The sequence below is a fragment of the Schistocerca gregaria genome, chromosome X (assembly GCF_023897955.1).
Source record: "Schistocerca gregaria isolate iqSchGreg1 chromosome X, iqSchGreg1.2, whole genome shotgun sequence".
NCBI lineage: Eukaryota > Metazoa > Arthropoda > Insecta > Orthoptera > Acrididae > Schistocerca > Schistocerca gregaria.
Window position 1 is genome coordinate 771,371,014 of NC_064931.1, and position 20,952 is coordinate 771,391,965.

Genomic DNA, 20,952 nt, shown 5'->3' on the forward strand with positions numbered 1-20,952 from the left:
TCTACTCTGTAGGAATCAGCATGGGTTTCGAAAAAGACGGTCGTGTGAAACCCAGCTCGCGCTATTCGTCCACGAGACTCAGAGGGCCTTAGACACAGGTTCACAGGTAGATGCCATGTTTCTTGACTTCCGCAAGGCGTTTGACACAGTTCCCCACAGTCGTTTAATGAACAAAGTGAGAGCATACAGACTATCAGATCAATTGTGTGATTGGATTGAGGAGTTCCTAGATAACAGAACTCAGCATGTCATTCTCAATGGAGAGAAGTCTTCCGAAGTAAGAGTGATTTCAGGTGTGCCGCAGGGGAGTGTCATAGGACCGTTGCTATTCACAATATACATAAATGACCTGGTGGATGACATCGGAAGTTCACTGAGGCTTTTTGCAGATGATGCTGTGGTGTATCGAGAGGTTGCAACAATGGAAAATTGTACTGAAATGCAGGAGGATCTGCAGCGAATTGACGCATGGTGCACGGAATGGCAATTGAATCTCAATGTAGACAAGTGTAATGTGATGCGAATACATAGAAAGATAGGTCCCTTATCATTTAGCTACAAAATAGCGGGTCAGCAACTGGAAGCAATTAATTCCATAAATTATCTGGGAGTGCGCATTAAGAGTGATTTAAAATGAAATGATCATATAAAGTTGATCGTCGGTAAAGCAGATGCCAGACTGAGATTCATTGGAAGAATCCTAAGGAAATGCAATCCGACAACAAAAAAAGTAGGTTACAGTACGCTTGTTCGCCCACTGCTTGAATACTGCTCAACAGTGTGGGATCCACACCAGATAGGGTTGATAGAAGAGATAGAGAAGATCCAACGGAGAGCAGCGCGCTTCGTTACAGGACCATTTAGTAATCGCAAAAGCGTTACGGAGATGATAGATAAACTCCAGTGGAAGACTCTGCAGGAGAGACGCTCAGTAGCTCGGTATGGGCTTTTGTTAAAGTTCCGAGAACATACCTTCACCGAAGAGTCAAGCAGTATATTGCTCCCTCCCTACGTATATCTCGCGAAGAGACCATGAGGATAAAATCAGAGAGATTAGAGCCCACACAGAAGCATACCGACAATCCTTCTTTCCACGTACAATACGAGACTGGAATAGAAGGGAGAATTGATAGAGGTACTCAGGGTACCCTCCGCCACACACCGTCGGGTGGCTTGCGGAGTATGGATGCAGATGTAGATGTAGATGTAGTGAGTCTGTATTTAAACAATATACCTGGGATGAAATTTATAATGAAGCAAATATTGACATAAAATTTAATTTATCCTATTATAAATTCATATTATGATTTGAAAAAAGCTTTCTGCATAAGCTAATCAGAAATGATATTACACAGCCTTGTAAAACCCCATGGATCACTGCAGGGATTAAAGTATCATGAGACAGGAAAAGGGAAATGCTTCTGCTAGCAAGAAAAGTAAAGATCTTGCAGTAGCTGCACATTACAAAACTACTCAAAATTAGCAAGAAAATGTATCAAAAATCAATAAAACACACACATTATGTCAGAAATCAGTAATTGTGACAAAAGACTTAAGGCTATATGGAGTGTAGTAAAAACAAGAGACACAACAAGATAACATCACTACTGAATTAAATGGATGGGCTATAAATGATAAGTCAAACGTAGAAGATAGTGTAATAATCATTTCCCAAATTTAGTATAAAATATAGGGACAAATAGTTGAAGACAAAAATCAAAATTGTATGTTGAACACCTTACATAAAATTCAATTATATAGATGTCTCACAGACCGACTTATCTTTCTGAAATTATGTAAATTAAATGTTCTCTCAAAAATAAAAGCTCATCTGGATTTGATGAAGTTTCCAACAAAGTACTAAGACTTGTTACCCTATAATAAACACTATCTTTTCTGAAATATCTAATGCACCATTAACTCAAGGCATTTTTCCAGAAAAATTGAAATATGCCACTGTTAAATCCTCTCTATAAGAAAGGTGATATGAGATATAAATAACTACTGACCTGTTTCACTACTGACATTATTTTCCAAAAGTTTTGAGGTCATATATTCTACAATAATGTCCCACCTGAGCAACAGTAATGTCCTCAGTTAATCACAGTCTGGATTTCAGAAGAGTTGCTCAACTGGTAATGCCATTTACATGTTCACTTACCAAATTTAACAAGCATTAAATAACAAAAGAACACCAGATGGTATTTTCTGTGGACTATCTAAGGCATTTAACAGTGTGAATCACAGTATTTTCCTAGATAAATTGAGGTTTTATGCAACTGATGGCACAGTCAACCGATCAATAATGTCATATCTAACCAAAAACAATGCAGAAAGTTGTACTTAGTAATTCAACTAATGTAATCAGGGGAGAATCTTCTGACTGAAGAGAAATCAAATATGGGGTTCCTCAAGGCCCAATCGTAGGCCCACTATTGTTCCTTATACACGCAATCAATCTTCCATTGAACATACAATGAGCAGAATTGGTTCTTTGTGTGAATGAGACTTGGGTTGTAATTAATCCGAGCATACATACAGCAACAGAAGAAATGGTAAGCAATGTTCTAAAATGTATCACTGACTGGTTTTCTCAATTTCAGACACAATGTATACAGTTCCATAAATCTTGAGGTACTACACTCACTGATAAGGGTAACACATGGTGAGAAATTCATAAAATGAAGCTTAAAAATGTTTAGATATTAATATTCAATGGAAGAAAAACACATTTTGTAACTCCTAAACAACTTAGTTCAGTGACACTTGCACTTCAAAGTAATGCAGATCTTTGGGAGAGAGAAATCTATAAGCTGACATATTTTGATTCAATAATGCCACATGGAGTAATGGTTTGAGGTAACTCATCTTAAGAAAAGTCTTTTGCTCAAAAATGTACTGTAAGGATAATATGTGGTGCTAACCCATGTCTATCTTGTAAGCATCTGTTCAAGAAGTTAGGCGTTTTCACTACTGCTTCACAGCCTATTTATTTTCTCATGAAGTCTGTTGTAAATAATGCGCTACAGTTCAAAGGGAACAATGACAAACATAATTAAAATACCTGAAAAAACCTAACATTCATTACTCCTTAGTCTTTGGCATGAAAAGGCGTGCACAATGCTGCAAGGAAAATTTTTGACCACTTACCCAATAACAAAAATTTGTCCAACCTACAGTAAAGTAAAATTTGAAAACACAATAAAGTTTTTCTTTGGCAACTCCTCCTATTCTGCAGAATAAATTTTATTATTGTAAACCAGTCTCAGAACTGAAGACCACAACAACAACAACAATATGTAAAGACAGGGTATGAGCTACTAAAAAATTTGTAGGCATGAAGACATATTTACACATAAATTTGTTATTTGAATGTAAATTGACTTGTTCCACATATGATTTATTGTGCAAATGGTCCATGTCCCATGACTAACAGTGTGATAATACTGCAACACACAATGATCAGAAACAGGTCCATTACGGGAAACAAAATTTATTAACAATATTATCTGTATAAATCCACTTATCTATACATCCTGCCAAACAATCTGATCATACTCCATGGGACATTTTAGGGTAACAAACCTTTTGGCATAATTAGTGGACAGGATTACATGTTTGTACTAATGTCAAATACAGGGTGGCGCACAAAATGTGTTGCCATTTTGTTTTTGAATATAAACTTTATTGTCAATACAATCCGAAAGGAACATATACTACAATGAAGAGCCGTCCAGAGAGATTTGTTCTAACTCAGCACATGCTCAATATGTCCACCATTTCGTTTCCTAACTTCCTTCAAACGAACACTGAAGTTAGTGATTACCCTACGGCACATGTCTTCCGTAATTTCACTGCAAGCTTAAAGACTAAGTCTTCTGAGCTCCATTAAATCACGTGGACATCCCGGGAAGATTTTTTCCTTTAGGTACCCCCAAAGAAAAAAGTCACTTGGCTTGAGGTCTGGACTATTGAGGGGCCAATGTTGTCCATCATTGAAACGACCTGGAAACCTGAGTGAAATGATCCGCATGTCGAAATGATTGTGTAAAAACTCCAACACAGTGTTTGCAGTATGTGGCCTTGCTCCATCTTGCATGAACCACTGTGTGTTGAAGGGCTAGGCAGTAGCAAGAAGCTGTGGAATGAAGCTATTGCAAGCATGCTCAAATAATGCTTGCTGTTCACAGTTTCTTCAAAGAAAAAGGTTCCAATAAGTCCGTGACTGGAAATTGCTGCCCACGCTGTAATCCTCGGAGCATAGTGTTGTCGTTTATGAAGCACTTGTGGGTTTTCAGTGGCCCAAAAGTGTACATTTTGTTTGTTAACCACACTGTCTAAATGAAAATGCACCTTGTCTGAAAACCAAACATTGGTGAGAGCTTCTTCCCTATCCTCTGCCCACTGAGCAAACAGTAGTCTCCGCTGATTGTGTTTTTCGGTGAGCTTCTGTGCACAGGTCATCTTGTATGGGTACATATGGAGGTCACTTTTAAGAATGCATTGAACGGAGCATCTGGATATTCCCAGTTGCATTGCTGCCTTACTACATGATTTCCTGGTACTTCTCCATACAGCGACTCGTACCGCTTCAATATTCTCCGGTGAACAAACAGGCTTAGGCCAAGGTCACTTTGCTTCCAATACTGTTCCTTCCTGTACAAATTTATCGTACAACCTGTGGATGGTCTTCTTGCAAGGGAACCATCATCTGTTAAACTGTTGTCGAAAACACCTCTGAGTCACAACAAGGCTTTTTGTTTCATGAAAAAGTAACAATTGCTGATCGTTGCTGTGTCGTCAGTCTTCCATTGTCAGCCATTGCTGCTGACTAGTCTCCTAGTGGCAGTATCATGAATTACATGCCATTTCATAAGCTCTGCTGGTACTGCTGTAGAGATCCCAGCGGGATATCTAATGTGTGTCACAAATTGTGAAAGAAACAGTTGGTAACACATTTCGTGCGCCATCCTGTAATTCTGCATACTAAAGTCCGAAACAAGGCCCACTCACTCTCACAGGGTCAAATGATAGGCTGATTGAAAAAATAAGCAGTGAAATTACCATACAAACTACAAAATATGATATTTATTATTTATTTATAAGTTATCTTGAAGTACGTGGGCTATTGAAGGGGGACGAGGGTACCATTCAAGCAAAGTAGGTTTCCTTAAATAATATAACAACATCTATGAACTATTTCACTCACTCACATTGAGTATAATAATTTAATTCATAATTCTGATACAGAATTAAGTAACCAAGAGTGCTTTTGCTATAACATTACAACTATGACTCTGTCACAAGTACATATTGGAAACATAATTAAACTATGCAAAACAGTCTAGGAAAAGCTCTTTAATTGTATGGCTTATTAAGGCAAATGAACAACATTGGGTCTGTAATTTTTCAAATTCTTCCAACATAATTCATGATGAAGTAGTTCACGGGTGACTGGCTGGATGCCAGTGTCCAATGGACACAAGACTGACAAGCGACCACACTGTCATCATCAGCTGTGCTGATGAACTGATTATCTAGGGACTGGCACAGGACTTATATCTCCTACCCCCTCCATCCGACCTGGTGCTCTCTCCGATGTCCATGCTCAGGCATAGGCACGAGACCAGCATCTCCTCCCTGTCTCCTCCTGCCAACATATTGCTCTGTATGAGGTTTGTGCCCAAAGACGCGAGTTGTCAGGTCTCTGCTATTGCTCTGCCACCCCTCAAAATCAGTTGGTTGTGGGATATCTCAATCTGACCACGAACAGGTTCCCAGACCTTACTAAGAATGTAGCCACTATTATTAGTGATCAGTAGTTCCCTTACTCAAATCTTGACAGATGCTTTAATGTTTAAAAGTTACAAATTAAAACAATCTTGGTCACATAAAACCATTTATTATAACGGTGACTGGTTTCAGTCTATTTGCAGACCATCTTCAGTCCATTCTCCTGCGGTGGCTGGCAGAGATGATGAACCGAGCAAGTACCATCTGTTGAGAGACAAACCTCAACTTTTTTATGACAGTGTCCCAGAAATTAGACGCTTGTGTCAGAACCTTAGTCTGGTCATAATAAATAGCCTGTAGGTCCAACAGGCAATGCTCTGCTACTGTCGACTTGTTAGGTAGCTGTGATCTGGGGTACCACTGATGCTTCCAGCAATGATCTACGACAGTACACACCATCTGATCTATGTATGTCATGCCAAATTAGCAGAGGGTATGATTGTTAAGGAGTTACTACAGAAAGCACTGGTTCCACCAAGACTTTATGGACTTTAAAACATTCACAAAATATGGAGTGCTTTTCAGCCCCATTGTTACCAACATCTGTGCTGCAACATACTCAGTCACTAAATATTTGAAGGATATGCTAAGCCTATACATCAGAACATGTCTACACCATATTCGTAACTCCATGGATTTTGTTGGGCGACTTCACAACTTTAAGCTTACAGATTTTGACATTCTTATGAATTTGTATGTTCTCTTTAGAAGAATCCATCGAACTTTTTGGCAAGGAAAATTGTGTTTATTCCATTTTTGTGCTGCATTATTGGTAAGGTAGGATTAATGCTTTGGTAATGCCAAGTGACTACTGTCTACTACCTACCAGCTAAAACATGGGCACTACTCAGTAATGTGAAGGACAACCTTGGACTATGGAGCTCCAAGGTCAATCAGATCCCCTGCCAGTGTGGCGTGACATTTATAGGTCAGGTGGTGTGTACTGTCAAAGCCTGTTGCCAAGAATACCAACAGCATACCAGACTGCAGCAGCCTAAGAAGTCGGCAGTAGCAGAACACTGCTTACTGAACCTACATGCTATGTATTATGACTGTTATAAAGTTCTGACATAGATGTCTATCTCCTAGGAATGTGCCATTAAAGTATCTACAGAGATTTGAGTAAGCAAACTGTTGATCAGTCATAATAGTGGCTACATCCTTAGTAAGGCCTGGGAATCTGTACTTAGATTAAGAAAAGGAAGGAAATATCTCATAAGAAGCTGACTTCTGTGGCTGGCGGAGCAATAGCAGACACACCAGCAGCACGTATCTCCAGGCACAAACTGCTTACAGAGCAATGTATTGAAAGAAAGAGGGGAGGGGTGGGGGGAGGGGGGAGGTACTGGGCTCATGCCTGTGCCTGCCATGACCTCAGACAAAGCACCAGGTCGGACAGAGGGGGCCAGGAGATATACGTTCAGTTTCAGCTCCTAGACAATCAGTGTACCTGATGATGACAACATGGTCACTTTGTGCCCTTTGGGCAGTGACATCCAGCTGTTCACCTGTGAAATATTTGATCAACATTGAATCTAACAAGAATATTCATACTCCTGTTCATCTGTGCTGAAACTAATGAAATATTAGACAGATAAGTTTGACAACATAATCAGAATGAAGTTATTTACAGCCTCTTGGTTAGAACATCACCATTGTGTGCTTTACAAGGCTTAGTCATGTTGAAAATAGTATAAATGTGCCTACATTTGGCCTGAGAATCAACCAATTGCAGGAGGAATTTGAACTACCGTGTAACCTTGAATTTGTACACAAATGAAGCAGTTGCAGATATGAAAGTAATATGCAACAGGTATTATTAGGGCCAGAAAGAGATCAAACCCTGAAGATTTCTACGTGTAGTCTGACATCTATCTCCTATCAAATATTTAAAATAAAATTTTGACTTCCACTTTGAAATGCTGTCAAAACGAGAGGCGTAGGGACAAAGGGGAATAAACTGTAAAGTATATTTCAGAAAACTTACAACAATTTGTATGATATAGCCTTTAACTATCTTGTATTTATCTGAGTAAGTACGGCATGTAGTACTCAGGACTGAATGCTTTCATGCACGTGGAAATGTTACCACCGTTTGCATGGGTAGACGAAACTGCTGTTTTCTAGTTGTGTGAAGGGATTAATGCTTACTTATACACTAACTATAATTGTAAGGCATTTTGTGTTGTTAAACATGCTCAAAAACGTCTCTCTCTCTCTTTGTCTGTCTGCCTCTCTGATTTTTTATTTTTTTAAATTTTGGGAGAAAAAAAGAGTAACAGAAGGTGCACACGTTTAACACACAAAACTATTTTTTTGCCACGTTCTTCAATGCTAATGATGGAACCACATATTTGCAATAGTTCTGATTTGAATACTGCTGCCGGGGGGCTGGGGGGTGGAGGGGGGGGGGGGTTGCATGAGCATGTGGCCAACCCAGTTTGCAGTGCCAGAACTTCTTGGTGGTACGTAATTGTTTTTTCCTTGGGGTCTATTCTATATGAATACACACACACACACACACACACACACACACACACACGTGTGTGTGTGTGTGTGTGTGTGTGTGTGTGTGTGTGTGTGGGTGGGCGCGCGCGCGCGCGCACACACACACACCAGTATGTGGATGCAATTACACCTGCAGCAGTGGCGGAACAAATTATCATGCCTGCAAGAGTGGTGGAGCAATTTATCATGCCTACCACAGCAATGAAACAGTGCCCCAATGAATTATCTGTGGATACAATTGTACACAGGTGACTGATGTGTGTGGATGCAATGATACACAGGTGAGTTATCTTGCCCACAGCACTTGTGGGCTCATTTGCTTCAGATGAATTATCTCACCTTCTTCAGTTCAATGGTTAACAAATACGTCACTTTAATCAAGTAATAATCTAATGTTATCTACACTTAGCATTCCTCTGTTCAATAAACACCAAAGTTTTATTCCATCAATTTATAACAAAATAGCAATGTTCTTTCAGAAGAGATAAGTAAATGTGTTTATACTGAAAATATGGGGTCAATGAAAGCATCTGATTCTATCCGTCTGCTTTGACCCATGACGTAAGGGCGTTGTGGTGTGGGACGTCACTACGGCATGGAGTTTAGGACTTGGTTGTGTTTGATGGTGCCCTCGGAAAGACATTAAATTTATTGTGTGACTTCTGTTGTTAGGTATGGAGATGATGATGAAATATAACAGTTCTATCAGAACTACTGTGAAGAAGGACATAGTGTTCATTATTAAATTCCTCCAGTTATTGGCTTGATCGCTGAAATAGTGAAGTGTAGTGGGGGAGAGAGAGAGAGAGAGAGAGAGAGAGAGAGAGAGAGAGAGAGAGAGAGAGAGAGCATGAGAGCATGAGAGCATGAGAGCATGAGAGCATGTCAGGGGGGGGGGGGGTTGGAGGGGGGGGGGGTTGCATGAGTATGTGGCCAACCCAGTTTGCAGTGCCAGAACTTCTTGGTGGTACATAATTGTTTTTTCCTTGGGGTCTATTCCTCTCGAGTTGCAATGTTTTGTGTATTTATGGTGTACTGATTTTGTTTTAATTCACGTAGGGAACTTTAATTTCTGGCCTTTTGAGGTGTTATAGTTTTGACTTTATTTTTTGTAGTTGAAAGTGTGTTTTTTGGTATCAATAGTTGTGATTGACCTATGCAGGTCAAGGGAAATGCCCGATTCCAATTTTCGTAGTTTTAGTTGTAGGCATTGGTGTGTTCGTGTCGTCAGGTGAGACTGATCTATATTGATCAAGTGATATGTCTGATTCCAATTTTCATAGTTGTAGATGTTGGTGTTTTGGTTTCTTCAGCTGTGGTTGAGCAATATATGTCAAGAGAAATGTCCGATTCCAATTTTCATAGTTGTAGGTGGTTTTTTTTTAGTGGTATCGATAGTTGCAGTTGAGCTATATAGGTCAAGGGAAATGGCCGATTCCTGTAGATTTTGTTGTTGTAGCAGACTGTTGTAATTTTTGTACAGTTATATGTAGCTTATCCCCATGCTAAAACTCCCAATTTCCTGCAGTTGTCCCGTTAGTTTGTTTGTATTTTTGGTGGGAGATGTTATTGTCTTATTTATGCGTATTTTCGTGTTTGTTGCCATGTGTACGTAGTGACGTCATAGGTGCAATATTGGAGATGCTTAGAATGGCCATTTCCTCTATTTTGATGATGTCATGGGTCAAATCAGATAGGTAGAATCAGACACTTCTGTAATCCCAAAATATGTATAAACTGACTCCACTCTCATCAAAAAGCAGAAAATGTGTGCCTCTCTTTTGCAATAATTCAATTCATATGGAAAGTGCAACCACTGGAGCACAGTAATTCACATCCAATAGGAACTGTGTGCCTTCAAACACAAAACAGTGTTCCAGAATTTCTCGGAGAACTAAATCTCATAACAGAGCTGACATTTCAAGCACATCCCTCCCAAGTGTATCTGCTACATCCTCAATGGAAACATTAAATAATTAATCCATTATAAACAAAAACCTGTACAAAATAAACCATATTTAGTTGGACATGCACAAATATGTTGAACTGTAACACAAAATACTGAAAGTCCACGTAACAAATGTGATGTACATACTAAAGTGCAAGATTACCGAATGATCAAATTGTTGTGAGGGAAGGGAGTAAATAGAAAGCTGTCAATGTCATATTACCAAACAGTGAAAATGAATAATAACTATCAAAAATGATTTAATCAGCACGACATTTTTGTCATCAGCCACCAAGTACGAATTCAGAGAGGGAGCCTAGAAATTAAGACCAAAAAAAAAAATCCACCATAAGAGGTGGGACATTTTACTGAATGAATACATAAATTGACTATGATTTCCCCGAATATATGTATTAAATGAGCTATTTTGTTTCCATACGCTTCTGGAATATTTCAAGCAGACAACAGTACATCTTTCCTAAAGGATGGAATGTCGAAGATACAGAAAATTACAGAATAGTCTGTCAGCTCTCTTTGTTCTCAAATATCTCAGAAAGAATTATGAAAAACAAAACAAAATTATATAATGATGAAGGCTTCCAAGTGAAGCAAAATTTAGTCTTAGGTATGGCAGCCATCCTACTGTTGTTGTTGCTGCTGTTGTTATTGTTGTTGTCGTCTTCAGTCCTGAGACTGGTTTGATGCAGCTCTCCATACTAATCTATCCTGTGAAAGCTCCTTCATCTCCCAGTACCTACTGCAACCTACATCCTTCTGAATCTGCTTAGTGTGTTCATCTCTTGGTCTTCCTCTGCGATTTTTACCCTCCATGCTGCCCTCCAATGCTAAATTTGTGATCCCTTGATGCCTCAACACATGTCCTACCAACCGATCCCTTCTTCTAGTCAAGTTGTGCCACAAACTTCTCTTCTCCCCAATCCTATTCAATACCTCCTCATTAGTTATGTGATCTACCCACCTAATCTTCAACATTCTTCTGTAGCACCACATTTCGAAAGCTTCTATTCTCTTCTTGTCCAAACTATTTATTGTCCATGTTTCACTTCCATACGTGGCTACACTCCATACAAATACTTTCAGAAATGACTTCCCGACACTAAAGTCTATACTCGATGTTAACAAATTTCTCTTCTTCAGAAACACTTTCCTTGCCATTGCCACTTTACATTTTATATCGTCTCTACTTCGACCATCATCAGTTATTTTGCTCCCCAAATAGCAAAACTCCTTTACTACTTTAAGTGTCTCATTTCCTAATCTAATACCCCCAGCATCACCAGACTTAATTCGACAGAAAAGTAACGCATCAGGCACTCAACAATGATAAAAATGTAACATGTATATTTTTAAACCAATTATTTGCCTTAGTTGATAGCTGCAACTTTTGTCCCGGCTACTAGTTTAGGTATCTAGTACCATCATCACATCATCTTAGGTGCACAGTCAATACTGACACCTCTACTTGAAAAGAGAGAATAATGACTGCATATCAAGGGATCGCTTGATGACAGTACAAGGTACCTGGTACCCAGTTGATAAAATAAAAATTGCGGCTATAGACTAAAGTAAATAACTTTTTCTTATTCTGCTGGTCATTGTTGCAAGAGACAGTGTGTTGAGAAAATGTGAAAAATGGGGCACATAGTTTTGGTATATCATACACTATGTGATCAAAAGTATCCGGACATGCCCAAAAACATAAGTATTTCATATTAGGTGCATTGTGCTGTCACTACTGCCAGGTACTCCATATCAGCGACCTCAGTGATAGAGCAGAATGGGGCACTCCATGGAACTCACGGACTACAAAAGTGATATGGTGATTGGGTGTCACTTGTGTCACACGTCTGTACATGAGATTTCCACACTCCTAATCATCCCTAGATCCACTGTTTCTGATGTGATAGGGAAGTGGAAATGTGAAGGGACATGCACAGCACAAAAGCATACAGGCTGACCCCATCTGCTGACTGACAGAGACCACCGACAGCTGAACAGGGTCATAATGTGTAATAGGCAGATATCTATCCAGACCATCACGCAGGAATTCCATACTGCATCAGGATACAGTACTATGACAGTCAGGTGGGAGGTGAGAAAACTTGGATTTCGTGGTCAAGCACCTGCTCATACACCACACCACTAAATGCCAAACAATGACTCACTTGGTGAGGGAGTGTAAACGTTGGACGATTGAACAGTGGGAGAACATTGTGTGGAGTGACGAATCACGGTATACAATGTGGTGATCTGATGGTGGGGTGAGGGTATGGCGAATGCCCAGTGAATGTCATCTGTAAGTGTATGTAGTGCCAAAAGCAAAATTCAGTGGTGTTATGGTGTGGTCGTGTTTTTCATGGAGGAGGCTTGCACCCCTTGTGGTTTTGCGTGGCACTGTCACAGCACAGGCCTTCATTGATTTTTTTAAGCACCTTCTTGCTTCCCACTGTTGAAGAGCACCTGTTCATAATTCACGGCCTGTAGCGGAGTGGTTACATAACAATAACATCCCTGCAATGGTCTGGCCTGCACAGAGTTCTGACCTGAATCCTACAAAACACTTTTGGGATGTTTTGGAACACCGACTTCGTGCCAGGCTTCTCCGACCAACATTGATACCTCACCTCAGTGCAGCAGTCCATGAAGAATTGGCTGGCATTCCCCAAGAAACCTTCCAGCACCTGATTGAACATATGCCTGCGAGAGTGGAAGGTGTCATCAAAGCTAAGGGTGGGCCAACACCATACTGAATTCCAGTATTACCGATGGAGGGCGCCACAAACTTGTAAGTCATTTTCAGCCAGGTGTCCGGGTACTTTTGATCACATATTGTATGCCAAATACTGTATGGGTAAAGTTATTAATGGCATACAGGGTTTGTCTGTGAAGTAATGAGACTGGGCCTGGCAAGAAGAATTTATTGATACAATCAGTATATATTGTGAAATTTCTTCAGAATACTGTCAACATGATTCCCATGCTGCATAGGGTCCTGGGAAGTCAGCTGCCGTAATCTCCTCCCGAGATTCTGTGACAGCCTGTTAGATGGCAGGAAAATAGTTGAAATGGTGACCTATCAGGCTTCTCTTGGGCTTTGGGAACAGAAAATGTCTGATGGGCTCATATAGGGGCTTTACAGTGACTGTGGCAGGTTACAACCCCGATATGGGACAGGTAGTCTCTCACAACGAAGGCAGTGTGGGCTGGAGCACTGCCTTGGTGGAGCTTCCAGTGATTGGCACTGAATAGGTGTGCAAAGGCTTCTTTGTAGAAAACAGCACTGACAGTTCAACCTGGAGATAAAAATTCTTTGTTTTTTTCACTTTGGCCACGTTTTGTCCCAACCACTCATTGAAGGGCATCCAGACCACTCCATGTCTTCAATGCTTGACAGGACACCATCTTTATAACAGCCTTTAACCAAGTTGAGTGTCCTGGAAGCGGTTTTGTCCAGGTGAAAGCAAAATTTAATCATGTGCATTGCTCCAACAGAGACACCATTTTTCATGTTTACTGCCATGACAAAATCTTGAAAAGAGCTTTTGTGCCCTGAATGAGCCTCAGTAGTGTCGGAGATTGGACGTGACTGCCGCCCAGTTTGTTGCTTAGCTTAGTCCCTCACACAAATTCCCCTGCCGGGGAGCTTGCTTCTGGCAAATCATCTACAGGAAAGCCTTTGACTCACTGCCTCATCACTGGTGCATAAACTGCCTGGAAACCATTGGAGTCATCAAAAACATTTGCAGGTTCGCAGAAAATGCAATGAAGTACTGAAAGACAGAACTTTTTGTTGGCAGATTGGCCATTATCAGGTTAGGAACCTTTCAAGGTGACTCTCCCCCCCCCCCCCCCCCCCCCCACTGCTGTTCATCATCACTACAATCACCCTATCCATAACTTTCAAAAAAAAAAAAAAAAAAAAAAAAAACACCTGGGTTATTAAGCAGACATAGATCAACAGAAAGTTTTTCATCTACTGAACACATATGACTTCAAGATGTATGGAAGATCAGATGCAGAAATCCAGTCACTGGCCGACACCATAAGGATCTTCAAGCTGGATATCACCATGGAATTTGGTCTGGACAAACGCTCAACAGTGATACTAGTAAAGGGGTCATTCACAGAAAGTGAAGGCACAGACAGGCCATTACGTACTGTAAGTTAAAGCATGGAATTCTGCAACTGAACAAACATTAGACACGGACATGTAAAAATTAGGGTCAGCAAAGAAAAAACCCTAAGGGCCACGAAAATTTTGAAAAATCAAACTAAATGGTTTAAATACCATCAACACAATAGGTCATACCTATCATCAGGTACACTGCTGCCATTTTGAATTGGACACAGGCAAACCTTGACAAGTTGGACAGGAAAGCTAGAAAAGTCATTCTGATTCATCGTGTGTTATACTCTTGTAGTGATGGCATTACATCCTCATAGTGATGTGAATAGGTTATTCTGGGATTCTGCACGTTAAGCAGCCAGTTGCAGAAGAAAAACTTGAACTAGTAGGCTACACAAAAATATCTGAGGAAACTGCTCTGTCAACATCCATACACTGCTGAAAGTGCAACAAATGAAGACTCAAACCTACTATGCGAACTTGGATGGACAGATGATGTGTGAAAAAGTTCGGAATACGAGGGCTATGCCGAAAGTTTTTAGCAGCCCGTAAATCATAAGGCAGAGGACAGTGGGGTTGTTTTCATTCAAAAGAGCAATGTTTTTCAACCTTGGGATGTGCGCGCGCAGCCACTGGCCAGCGGTGATCCCCCCACAGTGCGGTAAGAAAGCACAGGCAGTGCTGAGTCAGAGACGGGGCACGATGAAGCTGTCTCGCCGCGACTTTTGCGGCATGATTTTTTATGATTATAATAAGGGTTTAAGTACCAAAGAATGCCATTCTTCTTTGTTGCGTGCTTTTGCTGAAGCTTCCTCTTCTAGGGCCACAGTTGGAAATTGGTTTCGCGAGTTTTCGAGGGGTCGGCAGTCAATTGAAGATGAACCTCATCCCAGTCTGCCAGCAACAGCTGTGACTCCTGAAAACATTGATGCTGTGAGGAAAATGATCAAAGAAGATCCACATCTTACATTTTGCGACATTGAAGGGACCCTAAATATTGGATCAACAGCAGCGCAGACCATCGTTCATAGTCACTTAGGCCTTACTAAGAGATATTCCCGTTGGGTGCCACATTCCCTGACAGAAAGCCAAAAGGAGGCGAGAGTGGACTGGTGTCGTTTCATGCTCGAAAAATTCAATGGAGGGAAGTCCCAAGACACCTACAATATCGTCACAGGTGATGAAAAGTGGGTCTACCATTATGACCCTGAAACGAAGAGAGAGTCTTCTGTGTGGTGCTCTCCAGGGGAGGAACCACCCACAAAAGTTCAACGAAGTCGGAGCTCTGGAAAAAAGAGGGTGGCAAGTTTTTTTTCTCAAAGATCGGGCATCTCACCTCTGTGACTTTTGACACACATCGTACAGTCAATGCTGAATGGTACATGAACAATTGTCTTCCAGAAGTCATGACCACATGGAAGCCACAGCATCCAAAGTCCAAGAGCGGGCACCTTCTGCTGCATCACGACAATGCATTTGCGCACAGGGCTGCCAGAATGATGGACTTTCTGGAGAAGAGAAAAGTGCGAGTGTTACCCCCCCCCCCCCCCCCCCTATTCACCTGACCTGGCCCCCTGTGGCTTCTTTCTGTTCCCGAAGACTAAGGAAAAAATTTGAGGGCAGTAGTTTTCATCACATGAAGAGGCCATTGCAGTGTACGAGAGTGCACTAAGTGACATCCCAAAAGAAGCTTGGGCTGACACATTTTCTAAGTGGTTTCAGAGAATGGAAAAATGTATACATGCTAATGGAGAGTATTTTGAAAAGTTGTAAATGTTTTTTTGCAAATAAATTTTTTTTCACACATTCTGCTTAAAACTTTCAGCATACCCATTGTAAGATAGGAGACAAGAAAGAGACCTGATTGTTACAGATCACTGAAAACCTGCAAAAGTAAACAAGAGGACTGATTGTGGCAGCTTTAGCAGAAGTCATCAGAACAAGTGCTAACAAAACCAGAACTGAGAAACTAGCAGAAGATTCAAAGAGCAGAATCTGCAAAGAAGCTGATGAAGTTGTCAACATCCTGAGCTGCTTCAAAATAATTACACAGGTTGATTACCAGCAGCAGCACAACACTGTGGTATAAATATATACTAGAACTGTGTGTCATTTGTTAGAAGTAAATAGCTGTTGATATTATAACCCATACAAATTTGTCAAAAAAGAATAAGCCAAATTACTGTAGGACTTCCAACTGATCAACCACTGGGGCACAATATGCTGAACATTACAATCATGAAGAAAAAGGAGATGTGGATCATGAACACTTCTTGTTTCTGGTGACAGAAAAATCAATGAAAAACAGCTGGAAAATTTCCAAGTTACGAAGATGTGAAAATTGAACTTAAGCAGCTTTAGCATGAAATAGTGAGTGGTACTGGTGGGGTTTGGCACTCTGAATTCAACAGTAAATTGTATTTTGATTTTTTTTAATGGGCCTGTTTACTCCACTGTTTACAAATATCACAGAGTAGACAATTGTACAGATACTGTATATACACAACTGTTTATATTGTTCAGTTATTGCTTGTACATGATGATAGTCATGTTTCAGCTTCCAAAGGACCACATATTTCTTTTTCAAGTTCCTAACAGTGTAACTAGACACATTTAGCTTTTGCTCATTAACGTTAAAATTAATCATGTATACATACCCTGTAAACTGATTCATTCCACATCATTTCAATAAAAGAATAGTTCAAATGATCTATGGAACATGTAACTAACTAACTTGTAATCCCTCTGATGGAATGCCCAAACATGTGGTTGACAAAGGAGACACTTCACTACTTTGTGTTAAATAGATTTTGTTAAGATTTTTGTGAATGCGCAGCTGATAGTTTGGAGTATTGTGATTATTGAGATTTTTTTATGCTATTTAACAATGATATTTTTTCATGTTTGTAGTCATGTTAACAGCTCCATTTTGCAAAAAATTTCATCAACTCAGCTAGAAATCCAACAACATACAATAACATTGACTGTCTGCATATTTGCAAAACAGCTCCTAGTACTAAAACAAGTTACAATACCCTGTCATTTTTCCATACATTAAATAAAGCTCTGGCAGTGATAAGATTCTCACTAAAATTCGGATAAAAGGGATATTTACAACCTCAATTGTGTCAAAGTGGAATGTTTCAGAAAAGCTCCCCAGAGAACCGCAGCATAAGTCCCCAGATAATTAAAAATTTATGAGAAGCTATTTTCTCTGGGAAAAAATGGAATAATTTTCACAATTTCAGATTTACATTAACTGCATAAATGTTACAGTGGTTAGAACACAACTCTTACATCATTTCAGACGTGCCAAACACATTTATGTACCAATCACAGTGTCTTATTCAAGTATACTTAGCTTAAAGGGTTGACCTGATACAACTGCAATTACTACAGTGTCAGTGGAGTGTTTTCCCTCTTCAATCACTGTACCAACCAGCACAAATAAATTTATTTCATAATTTAATGTCCCTACAGAAACTGATGAAAGAAAACTGATTTAACTTACAATCAGTAAATATTATCAGCAATGTTGGCATGATTAAATGAAGGGACTCTGAAGTGACTAAACTGTACGCTTAATACATCCCATATACAGACACACTTACTGCACCAACCCCTCTGAAATCTGAGTGAAAAAGATAAATTCAGTTTCTATTTAACATAAGGGAGGAATAGTTGTTACGGGAAATTTGTGTATAATAGCAAAACAACTGTCAATCAGTATTAAAATGTAGCTTATCATCTTATTTTACAGGCTGCAAAATGGCGAACTGAAAGGCAAGCAAGGCTTGCAGGCAAAATCAGCAAGCAGCAGGGGAAAAAAATGAGGTACCTGCTACTGTCCTTGGAATATCAGCATACAATGTTTCTCTTGATATAAATGGAAATACAACAAATCCTAACCTTGATTCATGGGACAAAAAAAAAGTCTATCAGGAAAATGTGCAAAATAATATAAAAGCAAATAGGAAGCCAGTTGGAGTCCAACAGAAAACGGAAGGTAGACTGTGTATGAAGAAAGATAATATTATACTTACCACTGGGAAATGTATAGAATTAACTTCAACATTTAATGTAAAAACTCCTGCCTTATCATTGGTGAGCAGCACAAATATTACAATGAAACCATTTACAGCAACAGCATCAAAGCAATTGTTTAAGATTCAAACAGGAAATGAAAACAAAATTAACAATGAAAAGGAATAATTTGGGCCAATGCAGCAGAAGAGTTCTACACACATTATGAAAAAAACTCCCAACATTTTTACACCAGTTAATCTAATTAAAAAAAAAAGTTAATGCCAACATCAGTGATGTCTTAAAGCTTCCTCAGTCCACACACAAGAGTAGACCACAGCTCCCTGCAAGTGCGAGACAGAAAAATGTTCCTACAACAAATTGGCATACAGGACTGAGGCACTCGTCATTTGCTGCAACATTTCATTCACATGTTGGCCACTTGCAAGTACAGAGTTTGAGAAGCCCTTCAGTACCAGACATATAAAGAGCACCTAAAATTGGCCACACTTCAGCATACAAATCTGCAGGAAGACCTATCTGTACAGAGACTTGTGTGGGGTTCCAGATATCACACACCATTCATCTTTGCGGAAATCTCAAATATAAACACCTCTTAAAACTGTATCAGCCACACCACAGCCAGGTGTCTTCAGGAGAAATTTATTCAACAGATTGGAGAAAAGGGGGAAAGCCATTAAATGCATTCAGCCATCTTAGATGTTTTGGGCTTTACAAGTCAGTTTTTGAGGAACCAGGCAGCTATGTCAAAGAATTTGCATCAGCAACTGAACCATTGAAAGGAGAAGAAGAGATGGAAATTGCTAAAACAAGTTCTGAAATATCTCTGGCACACACTAACTAAGAAGTAAAGAAAAGAATAGCAGATGATGATGTTTTTGATAACTGCAATCTGGAAGACCTCAGAAACATCTTCTCAGATCTGCATTAGATCATTCTCCCATCATACCCAAGAGATCAATGTGAAGAATAGCTTCATTTAATACAAAGAAAATTTCGTAACCTGGATGAAGAACCATTTTACTTGGAATGTTTGGCTGCACTCAAGGAGACTACAGGCATTCACAGTCAAGCGATTGTCAGAGGTGCCGAGGCTGGAAGTTTCTGACAAGTCATTGGCCCTTCAGTGGATAAAGGTGACCTCTTTGAAATTACAAACAAAGGATGAGGAACTGAACAACAAGAAACAAAAGACTCCCCAGTGCAGTAATGGTCCATGCCAAATTTTTAAATCTTCAATAATAAAATTTGCACTTCAACAGAAAGCTGAAAAGCACCAGAGTGCTGACCTTGGTGTGGAGCCAAAATCTTCGCATTGTGTGCCAACTCCAGTACGAAGAAGAACAATAAAAACAAATAATAAATAAGTTACATTTATCGAACTGATAATAGGTATCTTTATAGAGTAGTAATCATTACCTAGTGAGCAAAATGCTGTATGTTCGTCGTTTTTCCCACTGCCTGCATGTACATCTTCGCTAACACTTATTGACTGCACAGTATCACGTAGCTTCCTTGCTTTTAGGTAAGTTGAGTCCCTCATTAGAAAAAAATAATCGTAATCTTCTAAATGATTGTCAGTGATGTATTTTAGCATATGGAATGGTTTCAATATTCGTCTTGTATCTGTAAAACCCACAATACCGGGCATCGTAATATTTAATTTCTGTGGTCCCAGAGCGTCGATGAAATACATTATTTTATCAACGAGATGTGCAACAGTTCTATTTACGCTGACGGCATTACTGAATATTGTACTCTGTGATGTTAGAACAGCAATAAATAACTTTTCGCGGATCCCTAGTTCTGTTGAATAATATCGTGGCCTAACTAGTGTTTGAGGAGTCTTCTGAGCTTTCTGTGGCTTTCCTGCCAGGTTTATTCTTGGTTTATATTCATCAGTTTCCATATCGCTTGCTGACTGCCATCCGCCAGTTAACCTGTCAGTGAAATAGCCGGCCGAGATCGAGCTATCGCATTCATTCTCAAGAACAGGGGACAAAATCAAGCTAACTGACACACCGACCGTCAATCCAATTATGAAATATATATTCTGCCTACAGTGAGAAATTATAAAACGAAGCATCGTTCCTATCATTACACGTCACTACAGCCAAGTTATCTTGTCAACAGCTCTACACTACCCAAGACATTTGTTGACATACATTGTTTGATCACTGCATCTGAATGTCAATTTTCCGGATTGCCAACATGGCAACACTTAACTCCCCAAGTTCAAAACAGGCGGAGTAATTTTTTTTTTGCTTCTAACATAACTATTTAGCCATCACAATTTTAAAAAATGACAATTATAGCAAGGAACAGTTTGTTGTTCCTTACTTTTGTTATTTGTTATAAATTGTTTCGATTTGTTACTTCTTGTTTTAAATTTATTATTTTATAATAAATGACGAAAGATTAATTGAAGCGGTCTAAAATGTACGACATGAGCGAATGAAATTTCTTGCACTCTGCTACATATAAAATGTGCGATTCTATCTCATTTCCTTAC

At 39.6% G+C, this 20,952-nt stretch overlaps 1 protein-coding gene across 1 annotated transcript in view; it reads right to left on the reverse strand.

Annotated features, from left to right (window-relative positions):
* LOC126297771 (chondroitin sulfate synthase 2) overlaps nt 1-20,653 on the reverse strand; it is a 97,593-nt gene extending 76,940 nt beyond the window's left edge. The window contains exon 1 of the mRNA XM_049988947.1: nt 19,860-20,653. Coding sequence (XP_049844904.1) covers nt 19,860-20,538 — 679 coding nt within the window. The 5' untranslated portion in view covers nt 20,539-20,653. The remainder of the gene's footprint in view (nt 1-19,859) is intronic.
* Nucleotides 20,654-20,952: the final 299 nt, after the last annotated feature.